The following is a 19,363-nucleotide window of genomic DNA, read 5'->3' as shown; positions in this document are numbered from 1 at the left end:
GTATACATATATGTATACAGTAAATGTAGACTGGATTTTACTGGACTTCACTGCATTAGGAATTCAGCTATTTTATGTTTCCCTGAGATGTATCTGTGCTATATACATATCAGAAATGTTTGGAAACAAGAAGCACAGGCAGTGCTGAGGATGTAACAATGAGGATGAATCTGCACTCTGAGCTGGGGAATGATAATTTGTGTGTGCAAACCTTCTGAAAATGCAAGAGTAAAAATAACCTCGAATGAACAGGTAATTTCCTTCCTCTCAGAATTATAAGTTATCAATGAACACATTGCTCATAGAGTCATAGAATCCCTACAGTACAGAAGGAGACCATTCAGCCCAACAAGCCTGCACCGACAACAATCCCACCCAGGGCCTATCCCTGTAACCCCACGTATTTACCCTGCTTATCCCCCTGACATTAAGGGACAATTTCCCATGGCCAATCAACCTAATCCCCACCTTTGGATTATGGGAGGAAACCAGAGCATCCAGAGGAAACCCGCACAGACACGGGGAGAACGTGCAAACTCCACACAGACAGTCGCCCGAGGCCGGAATTGAACTCAGTTCCCTTGCGCTGTGGGGCAGCAGTGCTAAGCACTGTGACACCGAGCCGCCCCCTGTGCCACCTTGCTGTGTTCTGTGATATTGACTCATGAGCAGGTTAACATATTCCAATGAAAATGTTCACCTATTGCTTTAATGCAGACAATCTGAGCCCATCAGAAAATTGTTCATTACCAGAAAATGTACTTAGAGAATTTTATAATGGAGTCAACAGTTATTTCACTATCTATTTCAGCCCAAAATCTACAAAATCCTCCTTCATCTGCTTTTTACAATTACATGTTCAGAAGGGTGTGCAATATTTATGTCACAACTGATAGGGTATTCAAATACAAAGATAGAGTAACAAAATTGATTGGTGGATGAAAGGGTGTTTTAAAATTGCAGGGCAAGTTTCAAAAATAAAATTCTGTACTTCAGATGCTCTGTCAAAGGCACTGACTCGTGCATCTACATTTTGAAAAGTTGGCAAATTACTTAACTACACGGATCATCACAACTGAGTCCACATGTGACATTGACGCACAATCACTTTCAGCAGGAGTCATCGGGGGTGAGAACTTCTGAGCCACGGAAATTGATGTTAATGCACCACGGCAACTGTACTATGGTCTTGGCTGAGACCAGCTAACAGCGTATGGTTGGGTTCAAACTTGGTACACACCTGGTATTTATGGCTTCTGCACCTTTGCACTGAAGATATAATTGACCCAACTGCTCTGCTCCACCTGATAATCAGCTTGAGTTCCTTGTTTGGCTTTTTAAATTGTCAGCCAATCTTCGTAAAATCAATCCAGTTATTTTCCTGGGATGCAAACAAAAGCCGCTACTGTGAAATGTGAAAGTAACCACTGGTGCGGATGACTTCCCCTCCTGACTGCCCGGTTATCGTAAACAAACAAGATTGCCACTGGCTGGTATTTCTACCGAGATTATATACATCTCACTCGTCTTCCTGTTAACTTCACCCATTCCTGGTGACAGATTCTTCAGTCGACTATTTAAAATTCCCTGTTCCAAACCTGTCTGCTGCTTCACTTGTCCTCCTTCAGGTTCCTCGATTAAACCTACCTCCTTGACCAAAGATTTGGTCATCCCATTTCATCTTTCCTTTGTTGCCTCCATGTCATCCCTCCTAAACACCTTGGAAATTTTTTCTTTATTATGAAGCACCCTATATCAACACAAATCATTCAGAAAAGTGGTTTGTAGTCTTGCCAGTAAAGTCAACTACAGGAAATTCCCCTACACCTATGTATACTGCCACTGCATATTGTAGCAGGAGATGATAGGGACGGCATAGTAGCACAATGGTTAGCACTGCTGCTTCACAGTGTCAGGGACTCAGGTTCAATTCTCTGGCTTGGGTTACTGTCTGTGTTGAGTATGCACGTTCTCCCCATGTCTGTGTGGGTTTTCTCCGGATGCTCCGGTTTCCTCCCACATTCTGAAAGACTGGTTAGGTGCATTGACCCGGACTGTGGCGACTGGGGGAATTTCACAGTAACTTCATTGCAGTGTTAATGTAAGCCTTACTTGTGCCTAATAAATAAACTTAAACTTACTTACACTGATAGACATAAGATGGAGTAAATGAATTACAGCCAAAAATGCATTCTAACTTTTCTAGTGCCCTTGTCTAAATGTGTAAAAGGCAAGCTTAAAAAAATCTTATAATCAACGCCTGTCCTCTAAAAGGAATTCCATTTTAAACATGAGATTGTTGACATCTGAATTTCTAAAATTGCATTGCTGCCACCAATAATCTGACAAACAGATGTATTTTTTAAATTAGTTACAAGTGGAGCTGTAATTCTACTGCCCACTGAGGTCAGAGCTTTGAAACCAGGTTTGAGTACATTACAACCACAATCCCTGCTCTTCAGCATTATTTCATAATATATGGTCATGACGAAAGGCTAAAAAGTCAACACTATCCAGATGTTCATATTTCATTTTTTGGCGATAGCAAATCAATAATAGTGATTGATTTGTGCTAGTGTGTTTGCTAATTCTGCCACCAGGTATCTATCTGGGAGCCCCTATCCCTCCATTGCCAGTGGTCATGCACTGGGCCACCCAGCCAGTCTCCAAGGCATCCTCCTCCAACGCATGGGTCATTTCTTTTATTGATTCGTGGGACATGGCTGTCGCTGGCTGGCCAGCATTTATTGCCCATCCCTAGTTGCCTGAGGGCAGTTGAGAGTCAACAGCATTGCTGTGGCTCTGGAGTCATATGTAAGCCAGATCAGGTAAGGATGGCAAATTTCCTTCTCTAAAGAACATTAGTGAACCAGATGTGTTTTTCCAACAATCGGCAATGGTTTCATGGTAGATTCTTAATTCCAGATTTTTAATTCCAGGTCTGGATGGCTATCACTGCAGGACCACCTCTGGTTCTCTGATTCTTCCTAGAGTTCTGTTGCCTCTTCTCTTGCAAGGAGAGAAAGTTTCCAATGTGAAAAATGGCGGGGTGTGGAGAGGATGGAAGGACAGCCTTTGTGGGGGATGACTGTAAGGCCTGGATCTGAGATGGCACTCAAAATGAGGCTGGTGTTGTTTGTTCATGTGGGAATGGAAGGAAGTGCCTCCAGCTTGAATATTGAGTAGAGCAGCGCAGTTCTTTATCATAGGCTCGCAATGCAGGAGAATCCTGGTGTTAGGTGTTGAGTTGGCACCTGAAAGTGGGGATGCCACTCACATTTCTTGCTCTTGTGAGATCATTGATCCACTTGTGTCATTGAGACCAGATCCAAGGTCCACAGACCTGCTGTTGACTGCACACCTCTTCCAGCCACACCTGCTTGGTTTGTGAGGCTGGCCTCTTCCACAGTCCTACTGCTGGCTGTCCACCAGTTCCCTTCTGGGCCCTCGCAACATCCCACAGCAGAACCTCCAGGGAAGAGTCAGAGAACCGGTCATGGAGGGAGAGAGAAGTGGTTGGTGTGGGGATGGATTGGCTAGGAGACAGCCTTACAATGTTGCCCAGTATTCTTGTGTTTGCAGAATCCTGATGAATTAATCTGGAAGATAAGCCCTTTAACCGCTGACATGATCACATAACAATGCTTCATTGACAAAAGAAAGTTGCCATCACAACTGCATTGTGATTGATTTGGAAGAGAGATGTTAATGCGAGGGCTGAGTTAAAAAGCCATGGCCAAACCCACTTCTCTCACAAACAGTTTCCAGATACACTAGCAGCCCCCTACTGTGAGCAACTTTGCTAAATGTTCTATCCTGCTTGACTGCCACATCTGGCTCATGGATGGAATGTCCTCCCTGTTCGCTGCTTCCCGTTGCAAAAATGCTGCCATCTGTTGACATTCTCTACGCACAGCTCCCAGTCCCACCACCCTACCAAGGGGCGGCACAGTAGTTAGCATTGCTGCCTCACAGCCATGATGTGGAGATGCCAGCGTTGGACTGGGGTAAGCACAGTAAGAAGTAACCTTCTTACTGTGCCGCACAGCGCCAGGGACTCAGGTTCGATTCCCAGTTTGGGTCACTATCTGTGCGGAGTTTGCACATTCTCCCCGTGTCTGCGTGGGTTTCCTCCAGGTGCTTCAGTTTCCTCCCACAGTCCAAAGATGTGTGGGTTAGGTGGTCCCATTAGGAAGCCACCAGTTTCAAAATCTTGTGCCAGCATGGTGTTTAAATCTTCCTCTCTGCGCCACCCCTGCAAAAAGGTAATCTTCCGTTGAGGCTAGTTCAGGCTCTTGTCCTTATGCAAATTGGGCTCATCCAGAAAGAGCTGCAAGCCCCCCCCACGGCCCATTATATTTGTGGATGTTGTAAGTTACGAAGTTTGAAGAATGTGAAAGGTATGAAATATTATCACAGTGAATGTATTGCTGCTCCTTCACTGTCATTCGCTCAAAGTCCTGGAACTGCCTTCCTCACAGCACCGTGGGTCTACCTACACCAGATGGACTGCAGTGGTTCAAGGTTGTGGCATACCACCAGCTTCTCAAGGGTAATTAGCGATAGGCAATAAATGCTGACCTTGCCAACGATGTCCACATCCCAGTTTTTGATTGTTTAAATGTTAAATGGGGAATATTTACTGTAGTCTAAAGTTTAAAGTTCCCGACTGAAATAATGTTTAGTTAGAAGTGCTTTTGGTTTGTTTGTTACAGTAAAGGTCTTAAAATGTGAAATCCTTTCAGATCATCCTTTCAACTATTCTAAGTTCTTTTTAAAAGTTGTTGGTCACCATGGGGATTTTAGTAATATATTTTTTAAAGTGCACATATATGTAGAGTCATCAGATTCAAAAAAGCTCCTGACATTAAAAGACAGGGAACCACTGGGAATTCTATGTTTTTACTACCAGGGAGGGCGGCACAGTGGCACAGTCTTTAGCACTGCTGCCTCACAGTGCCAGGACCCTGGGTTCAATTCCAAACACACTGTCTGTGTGGAGTTTGCACATTCTCCCCGTGTCTGCGTGGGTTTCCTCCAGATGCTCCGGTTTCCTCCCACAGTCCAAAGATGTGCGGGTTAGGTTGATTGGCCATGATAACTTGCCTGAGTAACAGGGGGATTAGGACGGTAAATATGTGGGGTTACGGGGATGGGACCTGGGTGGGATTGTTGTCGCTACAGGCTCGATGGGCCAAATGGCCTCCTTCAGCACTGTAGATTCTGTGGTTCTATGAGTGTTCATATGCAGGAAGGTCCGTGATCTGCAAAGCACCAGCCAGGCTCAGTGATAGTATTACCTTGCTTGGAGGAGGGAAGGAGTTAGAAACAAGTCTCTTAAGGACAGAAGGGTGCCACGGTAGCGCAGTGGTTAGCACTGCTGCTTCACAGCTCCAGGGTCCCGGGTTCGATTCCCGGCTGGGGTCACTGTCTGTGTGGAGTTTGCACATTTTCCTCGTGTCTGCGTGGGTTTCCTCCGGGTGCTCCAGTTTCCTCCCACAGTCCAAAGATGTGCGGGTTAGGTTGATTGGCCAGGTTAAAAATTGCCCCTTAGAATCCTGAGATGCGTAGGTTAGAGGGCTTAGCGGGTAAAATATGTGGGGGTAGGGCCTGGGTGGGATTGTGGTCGGTGCAGACTCGATGGGCCGAATGGCCTCCTTCTGCACTGTAGGGTTTCTATGATTTCTATGAAGGTAATGCAAATCCATCCTGGCTTCATAAATGAATAAATAGTTGAGCTAATTGGAACTGATTCAGCAGGTACATTTTATTATGCACAGGTTCAGGTGCAACCATCCATCGCCATGTTTATTGGTGTCATTAGACTTTTAGTTGATATCACGTTGCTGCATTTGGAGACCTTCTTGTGTGATTACAAAGTGGTGTAGAGTTACTGCCAGCTTTGTTTAGACATACCGCCCATCGCTCCATCCAAACTATGGCAGTGGAGCCAAGGACAACAAGAGTTTGACCTGAGACAACGCTCTATGTGACTGACCTGACTAAAGTTGTCACACAGTGGATTGGCCAAAGCTGACAGCAGCATGGTGCGTTGATAGGCTAAGTACAAGATGGAGAGGAAAATGGATAGTCATAAAGTCTGTATATAATGTATTTAACTGAGACGTGGAGATGAAGGATTGGGGTCACAGAGTATTATAATGCCAAGATAGGAAAGGAATTGTATTTATCAAGTTTGATTGATGTGGTTACACAATGCCATGCTTGGGTTCTAAAAGCCTGTGGATTTAAATCATTTGAGGGCTCTGGCATGCTCACAAATCCTGTTTTCTGATGAGACCAAATGAAACAAATGTAGACTGATTATTTCTCAGCATCATGTAGTTTTCTAACATTGAGGCAGTGCTTAACATTTGGGATCAATTAAAACAAAGGAGTTATGAAGGAACTGAGAATAAATGCCAAAGAAAATGTTAATCAGAAAGATAAAAACAAAGCAAAATAACAGGGTGAGAAAGTTTGGATCAGTACTGTCACATTCCAGTGATCAGTATATATATATCAGTATCGGGTCCACTTGAGGGAGAATTTAGCACGGCCAATGCACCTAACCAGCAGGTCTTTCATACTGTGGGAGGAAACCAGAGCACCCGGAGGAAACCCACTCAGTGTAGCCGAACAGGCGCTGGAGCGTGGTGACTAAGGGATTTTCTCAGTAACTTCATTGCAGTGTTAATGTCAGCCTACTTGTGACTAATAAATAAATTTAAAAACTTTTAAAAGAACATGTATAAAGGATGGAAGGAAATGATGGGTCGGAGTTTTCCCTTTGTCGATCGTGGTGTGCCCGCTACACCCCACTCCACTTAGGTCAACCTTTCCTTCTCTACCCAATCCTTACCTCAAGCCCACCCCTTTAAACCACCCCCCCCCCCCCCCCCACCTCTCTGCCTAACCTACCCAAACCCTTCCGGCCTATGACCCTGAACCTACCTGCTGCAGGGGGCTCAATGAGCCTTGATCCTGTTTTCCTTCTGCAGTAAGAAGTCTCACAACACCAGGTTAAAGTCCAACAGGTTTATTTGGTAGCGAAAGCCACTAGCCAAATCTTGCTACCAAATAAACCTGTTGGACTTTAACCTGGTGTTGTGAGACTTCTTACTGTGTTTACCCCAGTCCAACGCCGGCATCTCCACATCATTCCTTCTGCAGTACCAGCAGTGGCCACTGATGCCTTCCTGGCGCTGCCAGGACTGGTGGAACTGCGGCCAATCAAATTAGTCGGCAGCTCCAGAGGGCCAAACATTCTCCCCAATGATGGGTGGAATTTCTACTTTTCCCTCGTTGGTCCACCGTCCCGCAGCATATTATGGCCGTGGCCAGGTTGGCATGGAGCGTGTTAGCTTCAAGCTGATGTGGTTTCCATGGGGTGAAGGGGCACAATTTGCACATTCTCACCCCTCCCCACACACCCTGTATTTATCTGCACAATGCCTGGAATAATGGTATATACTACAGACTCAGTCCAGACTGAAGCCCAGTCCATCACGCAAACCAGCCTCCCATCCATTGACTCTGTCTACACTTCCCGCTGCCTCGGCAAAGCAGCCAGCATAATTAAGGACCCCACGATCCCTGGACATTCTTTCTTCTACCTTCAGGAAAAAGATACAAAAGTCTGAAGTCACGTACTTCCTGTATTTCAGCTTCTTCTCTGCTGCCATCAGACTTTTGAATGGACCTACCTTGCATTAAGTTGATCTTTCTCTATACCCTAGCTATGACTGTAACACTACATTCTGCACCCTCTCCTTTCCTTCTCTATGAACTGTATACTTTGTCTTTATAGCATGCAAGAAACAATACTTTTCACTGTATATTAGTACATGTGACAATAATAAATCAAATCAAATCAAATCAGACTGCGATTTCAAATCAGAACAGTTAATTCCTTAATACATGAAGCCACCACAATCAATAATTGAAAGGCATAAAGTTAGGAATATAAAAGTAGCAGAATTTACAGAAAAATACATTCAAATAAATCGCGAACACAAGAATAATGAAGGGAAGGCCTAGTCCATTTAGCCAATTGAACTTTCGTCCTTCAGTACCTCTGATTTTCCAGTGGCAATATCTAACTGCATTCTGATTGCTTCCAATTCTCTGTCAGGCCTTCGTTCACAACATTTATCAGCCTTTGAGTAGAGATGCTCTTCATATTTCCTTAGATTCACTTTTATGTCTTAGGGAGGATAAGAAATTGTATATGTTTATGGCTCCTTTAATGACTTCCTCAAAGCACTTTACAGCCAATAAAGTTTTCTTCGAGCATTGTCACTGCTGTAATGTAGGAAACCATGGCGACCTGCTGACGCACAGAAAGCTCCCACTAAAATCAGTGTAATAATGATTAGACAGTGACATTGATTGAGGGATAAATACTGCCCAGGGGCAATCTTCCAAATCTTACAATGGAATCTTTTATATCAGCCTGAGTGGGTCTCAGTTAATGTCTTATATCCAAAAGATGGCACCTCACTCAATGCAGAATGGTTGTTTACGTTTCATTACTGTCCAGTCCTCAACCTTGAAAATTTATCCTACACTTTGAAGATTCTTCCTATAATGCAGTGTCATTTGTACTCACTGCTCTCACTGTGGCCAAACTGTTGCCTTGTACAAGTCAATCAGTATTTGCACCCTATTTGTAAATTCTAAAATTCTATTAAATTCATAGAGGGGGATCTTAGCAAAAATATACTAAGTGCTGAATGAACGTGAAAACAGAAGAGTTTCAGCAAGAGAAAAATTCAAATCTTACCAAACTTCGAAAAAGAAATGAGGCAAAATGTGATTCTCCCCAGTAGGGGGAGTGGACCGAGTCAATTTATGCCAGGAAGCCAGCTTCTGACTGCTAGAGGTGCTATTGTGCATGTGCCTGATCTCCCAATGCACTATGTACATTGTGCACTGGGAGATTGTCATTTCCCGGGCACAAGGCTGATTACGCCAGCATCATCGCGAGCGGTGAGAAACTGGGCACGAGCCCGGCTTTTTGCCTCTCTTGTGATCTTACTGGCTACCACACCGATCACCCAGCGTGACGAGGCGGTAGGATCGCCCCCATAGACTTTTGCTGCCACAAATATTGAGCTAATGCATTTTGTATTATTAGCTCAGTTGGCTGGATGGCTAGGTTCGGCTGAGAATAAGGGTAACAGCATGGATTCAGTTTCTTATCTGGCTGAGGTAGATTTGGGACCAGCTCCTCCAACTGGCCCTGAGATTAGGGAGCAATGGCAAATCACTCCTGCTAAAAAAGTGGCTCAGGATGAAGCAACAACAGACAATAACCAAGGACCTCTCTTCATACAATCCCTAGAGTGCAGAAGGAAGTCATTCAGCCCATCAAGTCTGCACCGACCCTCTGACAGAGTATCTTACCCAGACCCTATCCCCATAATCCCAATTATTTATCCTACTAACCCCCCCTAGCCCACACATCTTGGGTCACTAAAGGGCAAATTTGCATGGCCGACCCGCTTAACCGGCACATCTTTGGACTTTGGGAGGAAACCGGAGCATCGAGAGGAAACTCATGTAGACACGGGGAGAACATGCAAACTCCACACTGACAGTAACCGAACGCCAGAATCGAATTCAGATCCTTGGCGTTGTGAGGAGCAGTGCTAACCACTGTGCCAAAGTGCTGCTCTTTGGTCAGTGCACGCATGGAATGGAATGTATCAGCAGTCACTCCAGTCTAATGCCAGTCACCATCTTACATGGCAGCAGTCACTTCAGATATATACTAGCACTGTAAATTTGTAACAAAGCTCCCAGATTATGCAGTGACAAATTGAGCTGCACATTTTATATCCAGTTGAACAATTACGGAGAGATAGAGATCGCAGTTGCCAGTTTTAATATCCAATGCAATTAGTTGGTTGAAATGCCGACAAACTCTTGATTGTGCACAGCATTTTGGCAGACCAGTAAACTACTTTGTCCAAACCCTAATCAGCACAACAGTGACAAAGTAAAAAGGAGCCACTTTCCAGCATTGACATTGCAAGTGATGGACATTTAATTAGCTCCTTATCCTCTCTAGTGGAGTTGAGGTCTTTCCTTTGTCAGTCTGCACCTTGCATGCCGGTCTATTTGACACATTTTTGTTTCTTGACCTTTCTTCCCTCAGTAAGTAGACTAATCAATATCACTGCCATGTTCAAAAGCTCTCTCTTCTCACGTTAAAGTTTACTTTCTGTACTTCTGTGCAACAGCCAAAGATAACACTTGTTCTATTTAATATGGAAGCTTCGAAAAAATCAATCATTGTCCAAATCTTCTTGTGGCTGGGATTCTCCGGCCTTGCAAGCCTGCTGCCGCAGCCAGTGGGAACGGAGAATTTGGCACTCAGCTAAAACTCTGTCCTCTGAAACAGGGCTGGAAAATCTCAGCTACGGGCGAGGTCGGAGAATTCCGGCCTGTGTCTGCAGAACTTGCGATTCCACTCCGCAGTTTAGCAGAGGAATAAATGGTGATGTACTCCTGTGTTATACTTAAACAACTTTAGTTATATAAATGTTTTAAAGATGATAATTGCACCAATTAGTGGAGAACATCAGTGACAGCTCTTTAGTGAATGTGAGAAAAGCAGAGAATTAAAGGGCAATATACAAGCACAAGTTTTACCAATTGTAGACAGTTTCAATATACAGATGCTTTGTCTATTGGGTCTGGAAATACCAACTCTACTTGGTGGGATATGTCGTTCACATCCCTGACACCAGAACCCCTGTAGCAATTCCTGCACTTGGAACTCAGTCGTGGAAGGAGACTCCCAGGAGTACAGCAGAATCATGTTAGGGATGTCCTTGAACCATCCCTGAGATCAAACTTCCTCACTAACTTGTAGGAGCTGCTGGATTGGGACCGCCAGAATGAAGAAGGATTATTCAGCAAGAATCATCAAATCCTACAGTGCAGAAGGAGGCCATTCGGCCCATTGAGCTTGCACCGACAGCAATACCACCCGGCCCCTATCCCCATAACCCCACCTATTTACCCTGCTAATCCCGCTGACACTAAGGGGCAAATTTATCTTGGCCAATCAAACTAACCCACGCAGCTTTGGACTGTGGGAGGAAACCGGAGCACCTGGAGGAAACCCATGCATACACGGGGAGAACGTGCAAACTCCACACAGTCGACCGAGGCCGGAATTGAACCGGGGTCCCTGGGGCTGCGAGGCAGCAGAGCTAACCACTGTGCCACCGTGTTGCCCTGGCATGGAAAGACAATAAGGGATTGCATCACAGGCATGCAGAGGTGAAGTGGAGGCATCTGAGAGCGCAGATCGCAGAGTGCAAACATCTCATCTGCTCACCTCTACTATCATCCCGCATGTGGCAATGGCTGCAGGTTTTGCATTGGACTGATCAGCCACCTCGGAACTCATTGAACCGGAGTGGAAGCAAGTCATCCTCAAACCTGATACATGGCCCAAGAGGGACCAGATACCTGATGTATTCATAAAGTTAGAGAACAGCAAAATCTCTTTGTTATTTAGTGACTAGCTGTTATTTCAAATTGATCCAAAATATTGCAGTCTTCCTTGCCTGAGTTTTCACCTGACATTGGGGGGAGGGGGAACAAAGTGAGGGAAGGGGGTTCTGGGGCCTATAAGCAAAGTGTGGTTGTTCTCTTTTGTTGGGGAATCCTTTCTAAAAAAAACTATTCTTAATTACGTGCTCATATTCTACGTCTACTGCTGGGTCAGTTTCTTTTTACACCTGTAAATAACAACTGCAATGTTTATTTATATTTAACTATGGTACAGAGGCTTGCAGCCTCATGGCTGCCGGTCAGCTTCCGAGAATGTTCTACTGCTGGGTTAGTTGGGAAATACCCCCAAAGACATACCTGCAGGAACTTAATCAAGCACTCCATGCACCCCGGACAGACTCTCTTCCACCTTCTTCCATCGGGAAAAAGATACAAAAGTCTGAGATCACGTATCAACTGACTCAAAAACAGCTTCTTCCCTGCTGTCATCAGACTTTTGAATGGGCCTACCTTGCATTAAGCTGACCTTTCTCTCCACCCTAGCTATGACTGTAACACTACATTCTGCACTCTCTCCTTTCCTTCTCTATGTACGGTATGCTTTGTCTGTGTAGCATGCAAGAAACAACACTTTTCATTGTGTACTAATACATGTGACAATAATAAATCAAATCAAATCAAATCGACTTAATGAAGGGAGGGTAAAATTCTGGTTCATATTGCAAAACTTCAAAAATGGGAAAAAGACAGGAAAGACAGAATTTCATGCTGGTACAATCTGGAAACTTCACTTGCCAACAGCAAATAGTCCATTGGTGACTTTGATGCACTATCAATAAGGCGAAAGACTACCGATATGCCAATATAAGTGTAGGCTTTTATTCACAACAGAATCAGGAGCAGATCCCAACATATAACCAACCTGGACTGAACAAGGGGGAGGAGACAGCCACCTTTATACTAGGTGCTGAGGGGAGGACCCAAACTGGAAGGGGATGTGTCCAGGTATGACAAGCACACACAACGGTGGTCCATATAGGACAAAGGCACAACTGAGGTCCACCACAGACTTGAAGCAATGAATCTTGGTGATTTAAAAGAAAAACACAAGCTAACCTAGACACAGTTGCAGTTTAATGGTGAAACAATACTTTTATGTGTCACATAGTTGAGTACATCTGACAGTAGAAGGCTGCATGTCATCTGACTTCAATGTGAGCAAAGCCATGCAAGGTCAACTAATATTATTCACTTGGTTTTTGCTAATTCAGACTCTTTTTTTTCTTGTCAACTTGCAGGTGCAGATATTGTCCAGTGGCTGTTGAAGAATCTGAACATTGAAGACCAAGGTACAATTATTGAGATTCAAACTGGTAAATCCACGCATAATTTGATATGTTAACAATATATATTTCCCAAAATGATGTAGTAGCTAAAATAATTTGACACTGGATTTTTTTTAAGTACCTCCAAACAATGCAATATAATTAAATGAAAGTTTTGGTGAGATGCACCAAATGACTACGGGAGCCCTCAAACAGGGCATGGACAATTACTATCTGTCACCATTAAGGTCATCGTAGTCCTTAACTCATACACCGTGGGTCATTGCAGATGATGTCTGCAACATCACAAACCATTGTATCGGAGAGTTGACCAAGGCTATCTACAGCAAGACAAATGTGGGCATCACTTTCCCCATTGACAGAGCAAATCAGGACAAGATAGCACTATCGGTTTTGTCCTGTTTTGCCGATTTGCCACAGCCCAATAGGCTGCAGCCACATTGTCTAACAATTGGGGGGAGTTAGTTCCTGAGCTATTCAAAAATGATATTACTCCAGTAATGTCCATCTGGCAACACTCATAACTCATTCATCCTGTGCCTTTATTCCAACTTTCTTTTTAGTAAGAACAATTAAACCAAAGCAAACATATGAAGGGATAAAACAAGAAGGGCAACCCCTTAGAAGTGTGTGGGGAGGAGGTGGAGGGGAAGCATCCCAAAATAAAAAACAAAGGGCAAAGGAAAACTTAAAACATTAAACCAAAACATAATTAAAGGAGTCAATAATACACCGGTGCCCAACATGCACAGAAGGCCTTGTCAGTGCCCACGGACACCACATGCTCCCTCTCCAGGGAGACCCGGCCATGAATATAGCTGCGGTCAAGGAGCAAACAGTCGGGTTGGACAACCCCTTTGGTCACCCGCTGCCTGGACCTGTTTATAATGGGTAAAGCCAGGCACAGGAGCAGGTTCACGAGGAGGTCCTCCAGCTTCCCCGCCCCCTTCCGCACCCCGGTGGCCTTTATTCAGACCGAGTCGTTCTTAGGCTGCCTCATTGGGGATATCCCTGGTGCCCTGGCTCAAAACTCTTGTCAGGAACCTGGGCGGATATGTAGAGCATGCCTAAAATGAGAGACGTGCTTGCAATACAATTTTTGTTTAGCTGACCATCAAGGTTCACCTCTGTTGCCTGAACCGCTGGAGGGGAGGGCTGACAATAACCCTTTGGACTTGTTTACTGCATGATCCACACTTTGTTACACTGAGGGGCCAGCCCTGAGCACCAGTGGGCAACAAGAAGTTCAGGAGGAATAGCGTTAAACATCGGTGTCCCTCGCTGCCATAGCTCTCAGCTTCAACTGATTCAAGAGCACTTTATTTAGTCCATTTCCCTCCCTCAACACCTACAGCTCTGGCCAACCTTATAACTGCTGACTTGACCACCATGATCCGATTGCCTTCCTACAGTCCAGCTTCACGGACCTTACCATCAACTGTCGGTGTGAGGAGAAAGTAACTGAGATGAGAAATTGTTTTTTGTTTGACAACTCTCGGTCTGGTGAGGCTATTAATCCTCTTTTAGCATTGCTGCCATGTCCTGATGGCTAAGCTCCTTCCATTGGTCTTTTCAGTGACCTCTTCGGACTCCTACTAAAGGTCTTATCTCAAGGGATTGTTGTTCCTTGGTGAGAGAAGTATTTACACATTGTCTAGACCAAGGCCTCCAATGTGGGCAGCACGGTGGCACAGTGGTTAGCACTGTTGCCTCACAGCACAAGGGACCTGGGTTCAATTCCAGCCTTGGGTGACTCTGGGGGGTTTGCACAATCCACCCATGTCTGTGTGGGTTTCCTCAAGGTGCTCTGGTTTCCTCCCACAGTCCAAAGATGTGCGGATTAGGCTGATTGGCCATGCTAATTTGCCCCTTGGAGATTAGCAGAGTAAAAACATGCGGTTATAGGGATAGGGTCTGCGTGAAATTGTTGTCGGTGCAGGCTCAATGGGCCAAATGGCCTCTCTGCGCCATAGGGATTCTATGAATCTATGAATGCTGCAATGATGTACCTGAGTCCTTTCTGGAACTGTGGCTGTTTTTCATCCATCCTTTCTTCCAAGTGCCCTTGCCCTTTAAGAGGTGCTGACTGCCTTTAATTGACACTGGAGCAGCCTGACTTCCTCCACTCACCCCACATCTGCGCTCAGAGTGAGCATGCAGCCGATAAGAATCATGGATATTGTTGACCGCATGCCTAACCCATAATGTTAAGTTTCCTGCACAGGTTCCATGTATCCCTGCACCCAGCAGAACATTAATGCACATTTAACCCTCCATACCCGGTATCAAGCATAATAAAATTTCGAGAGCTTTGTGCATTGGCTTCACTCACTGGGTGGATCAGGAGGTTGTCAGTGAGCTGAATTTCAGGTTTAAGCTCACAATCTAGGTTGACATTCCAGTCGAGTTGCATCTTTGGCCGTGTCCCCGACACATGACTTGTCAAATCAAAATCACCTTGCGGGCTTCGGGTGAACGTGAATAATATTATGACATTATTTAAGGGAGTCCTTTTGCTGCAGTTGCCAAAGTTCCTCCCTCAACAAGTGGAAAATAAGTAAGTTTAAATGGGCTGCCATCTGATGGCTGTTTGTGGGAAGATCGGGTACAGGATTGTTGCCATGTTTATCCACCTACATAATGACAATTGCTGCACTTCAGAAAATAATTCAAAGTCTGAAGTGCCCTTCAAACTGATAAGGCGTTTTATAAATGCAAGTATATCAGCATTATTATTAGAAACCTCTTATCTTAATTAGCTGCCACAGAGATCTAATGAAGTGGATTGTGGTGAGTGTTCTGTTCTTAACATCTGTGTTGCCCTAGTAACGGGTTGTTTAAGTAATGTACATAACGTGGCTTTTTTTGATAACTATTATTTTGTTCTAATGTAAGGAAAGCAGCAACATTGGAAAAAAAGAATCGCGAGGAGAATAAAGTCTAGTTAGGCCCAATGAAAGATACGATAGTTACTTTTAAGGGGCTGTCTTGACAAATACATGAATAGGATGGGAATAGAGGAGTAATGTCCCCAGAAGGGTAGAGGGTTTTAGTTCAGACAGGCAGCATGGTCGGTGCAGGCTTGAAGGGCCGAAGGGCCTGTTCCTGTGCTGTAATTTTCTTTGTTCTTTGCTCTTTGAAACTGTCCATTATTATTGATGTAAATCCCACCAAACAACAAAGAGGTCAGGAAACCTCCACATGTCCCTTTCTGGACATCCACCCTTGACAAAATGTGTTTCAGGAATTATTTACAATGGGATCTTTTGGGTAAACAGAGTACACTGCAAGCAATTGCTGTGCAGCACCTCTTGAGTGGTTTTCCTCTGCAATACTTTGTGGGATAGACATAGCAATGAATTTAGAACCTTATACAGCATATTCATTTAGATCAACCTGCATTTTCTATGAGGGACAAGAAATTTATGCATGGGTTATGCTCAATATATCATTGACAGTGGCATGGTGGCACAGTGGTTAGCGCTGCTGCCTCACAGCACTAGGGTCTGGGTTCAATTCCGACCTCGGGTGACTGTCTGTGTGGACTTTGCACGTTCTCCCCATGTCTGCATGGGTTTCCTCCGGGTGCTCTGGTTTCCTCCCACACTCCAAAGATGTGCGGGTTAGGTGCATTGGCCATGCTAAATTGCCCCTTAGATTAGCAGGGTAAATACGTGGGGTTACGGGGATAGGGCCTGGGTGTTATTGTTGGCGGTGCAAGCTTGATGGGCCGAATGGCCTCCTCCTGTACTGTAGGAATTCTATGATTTTATGATTCTAGTCTATGAATTATGCTGTTCCTACCATACGTACGGGCTCTATTTAAATTTGAGAAAGGAAAATTTATTTATATGACCCTTAAAAATCTCAAAAGTTATTGCACATACAATGAACTACTTGGAAGTGAAATGGCTATTGTTACGTAGAAAAATGTAACACCCAAATTGCAATTAAATGATTAACCATCCACCCTGTTTTTGGTGGTGTTGCTTTAAGGAGGATTATTTTCCAGAACACCAGAACTCCCAACTATTTTATAAAATAATCCCAGTGAGGTTTTCTTTTATTCATTCATGGGATGTGGACATTGCCCATCCCTGAGGAGTAATTAAGAGCCAACTACATTGCTGTAGATCTGGAGTCACATGTAGGCCAGACCAGCTAAGAACGGCAAATTTCCTTCCCCAAAAGGACTTAGTGAACCAGATGGGTCTTTAGGACAATCGACAATGGTTTTATCGTCAGACTTTTTAATTCCAGATTTTTTTAAAAATTGAATTCAAATTTCACCATCTGCCATAGCGGGATTCGAACTCGCGTCCCCAGGGTATTACCTCGGGTCTCTGGATTGCTAGTCCAGTGACAATACCACTACACCACTGCCTCCCTATAATGCCCCTGAATTATTGGAATAGGGAAGGAGGACCTGTGTTTATTATCTCACCTCATGGGTGGGATTTCTGTCCTGATATCGGATCAGGAACAGAAGCAGATGGGCATGTAATTGCATGCTGTCAACTGGCGCACCAGTTCACTGGCACCATCGCTCACCCCTCCCTATCCCGATTAACTTTCCCAGAGTCTGGGTTAGGTCGGAATAGCTATCCACCCACCAGCAGCGGTTAGTTTGTTAAGTTAATTGAGAGGCAAGTATAGTCAAAATGACCAAAGATTAACTGGAATTTTCCATCCTGTGCTGTCAAGAGCACAGCAGCTGCCTTCCAGTGGCAGAACGGGGGCCCAGCACTTCAGGAAGACTTCGAGCCCACACCCACCCAAATACCGACACACACCCAGCCACAGCTGTAGCCGTGGGCCACCCTGTGGAGGGTCTCCATTCGTAGTGGTCTGGCTGCTCTGGCCATTTTGTTTTTAAAAATCTTTTGAAGATGCTGAAAGGGCACCTTACTAATTGGTCAGCCCAGTCCAAATTGGAGTGGCACAGTGGCACCGTGGTTAGCACTGCTGCCTCACAGCGCCAGGAATCCGGGTTCGATTCCCAGTTGGGGTCACTGCCTGTGTGGAGTTTGCACATTCTCCCCGTATCTGCGTGGGTTTCCTCCGGGTGCTCTGGTTTCCTCCCACAGTCCAAAAGACGTGCTGGTTAGGTGCATTGGGCCATGCTAAATTCTCCCTCAGTGTACCTGAACAGGTGCCGGAGTGTGGCAACTAGGGCATTTCCACAGCAATTTTATTGCAGTGTTAATGTCAGCCTACTTGTGACACTAATAAATAAACTTTTTAAAAATCCATGTTGGGTGACTGCTCCTGACACAATGCAGTGTTGGGAACCGCATTTTATTCTGACATCCCAACCCAAAATGCAAAGATCAACTGTATTTCTACTGAAAGCCTTTGAATTGGTTCATCGTTAAAATAGTGAAGCAATCAGGGCATGGAAAATAATGCCATATGATATTAGCAGTCAAACACTTAACATTTCCATAACAAATTCCCTTGTCTAATTTTTTTTAACGGATAGACCAATCTAGCTGTTTTAAATGTGCAATTAATTCTCTTCAAATAGTGAGCACGTGACTATGCATGGAATTTTACAGCACAGAGATCGGACAACTGGCCTGTAATTGTGTTTATGCTTCATATTTGCATTTTCCTCTTTTCCTTTCTCCCTCATCGACCAACCTAACTTCCCCTTAACTCACAGAATCCCTACAATACAGAAGAAGGCCATTTGGCCCATTGTGTCTGCACCAACCACAATCCCACCCAAGCCCTATTCCTGTAACCCCAAATATTTACCCTGACATTAGGGTCAATTTAGCATGGCCAATCAACCAAACCTGCGCATCTTTGGACTGTGGGAGGAAACTGGAGCACCCGGAGGAAACCCACGCAGACACGGGGAGAACGTGCAAACTCCGCACAGGCAATGACTCGAGACCGGAATTGAACCCGGGTCCCTGGCGCTGTGAGGCAGCAGTGCTGATCACTGTGCCACAATGCTACCCCGAATGCATCTCTGCTATTCGCCTCAGTATTCCTGTGGCAGCACGCTCAACTTCGACAGAATCACATTCACAGAATTGTTACGACACAGAAGGAGGCCATTTAGCCCAATGTGTTGGATCTCTGAATTAGCAATTTATCTCGTGCCATTCCAATTCTAATAATAATAATTCTAGTGACCAGTTGTTGGATAAATCGGTTTCTTCTGAATTCCTCACTGGATTTATCAGTGTCTGATATTTAGAGCCCCTAGTTTTGGAACCCCCCTCCACCAATAAAAACCTTTCTTCGGTGTCTGTATAATCCACTCATAATGTTTCTGCATCGCTTTCAGGCCTCCCCTCAGCCTTCTGTTTTCTAGAGAAAGGAGTCCAAGCCTGATTAGTCTTTCTTGACAGTTATAAACACCCAGTTCTGGTATCATCCTTGCGTTAATTCCTTCTGCATGCTCTCCAATGCTTTTTTCATATGGGAATTGAGATGCATGTACATTGGTCATTATTGGCTTACATGTACAT

The 19,363-nt window shown here is 44.6% G+C and overlaps 1 protein-coding gene across 1 annotated transcript in view; it reads left to right on the top strand.

Annotated features, from left to right (window-relative positions):
- Positions 1-19,363, top strand: part of LOC144504901 (regulator of G-protein signaling 7) — a 416,072-nt gene that overhangs the window by 257,137 nt on the left and 139,572 nt on the right. Inside the window, exon 3 of the mRNA XM_078230649.1 lies at positions 12,831-12,881. Coding sequence (XP_078086775.1) covers positions 12,831-12,881 — 51 coding nt within the window. The remainder of the gene's footprint in view (positions 1-12,830; positions 12,882-19,363) is intronic.

This window comes from Mustelus asterias, chromosome 15 (assembly GCF_964213995.1).
Source record: "Mustelus asterias chromosome 15, sMusAst1.hap1.1, whole genome shotgun sequence".
Taxonomy (NCBI): Eukaryota; Metazoa; Chordata; class Chondrichthyes; order Carcharhiniformes; family Triakidae; genus Mustelus; species Mustelus asterias.
This window is presented reverse-complemented; position numbering and strand designations above follow the sequence as displayed.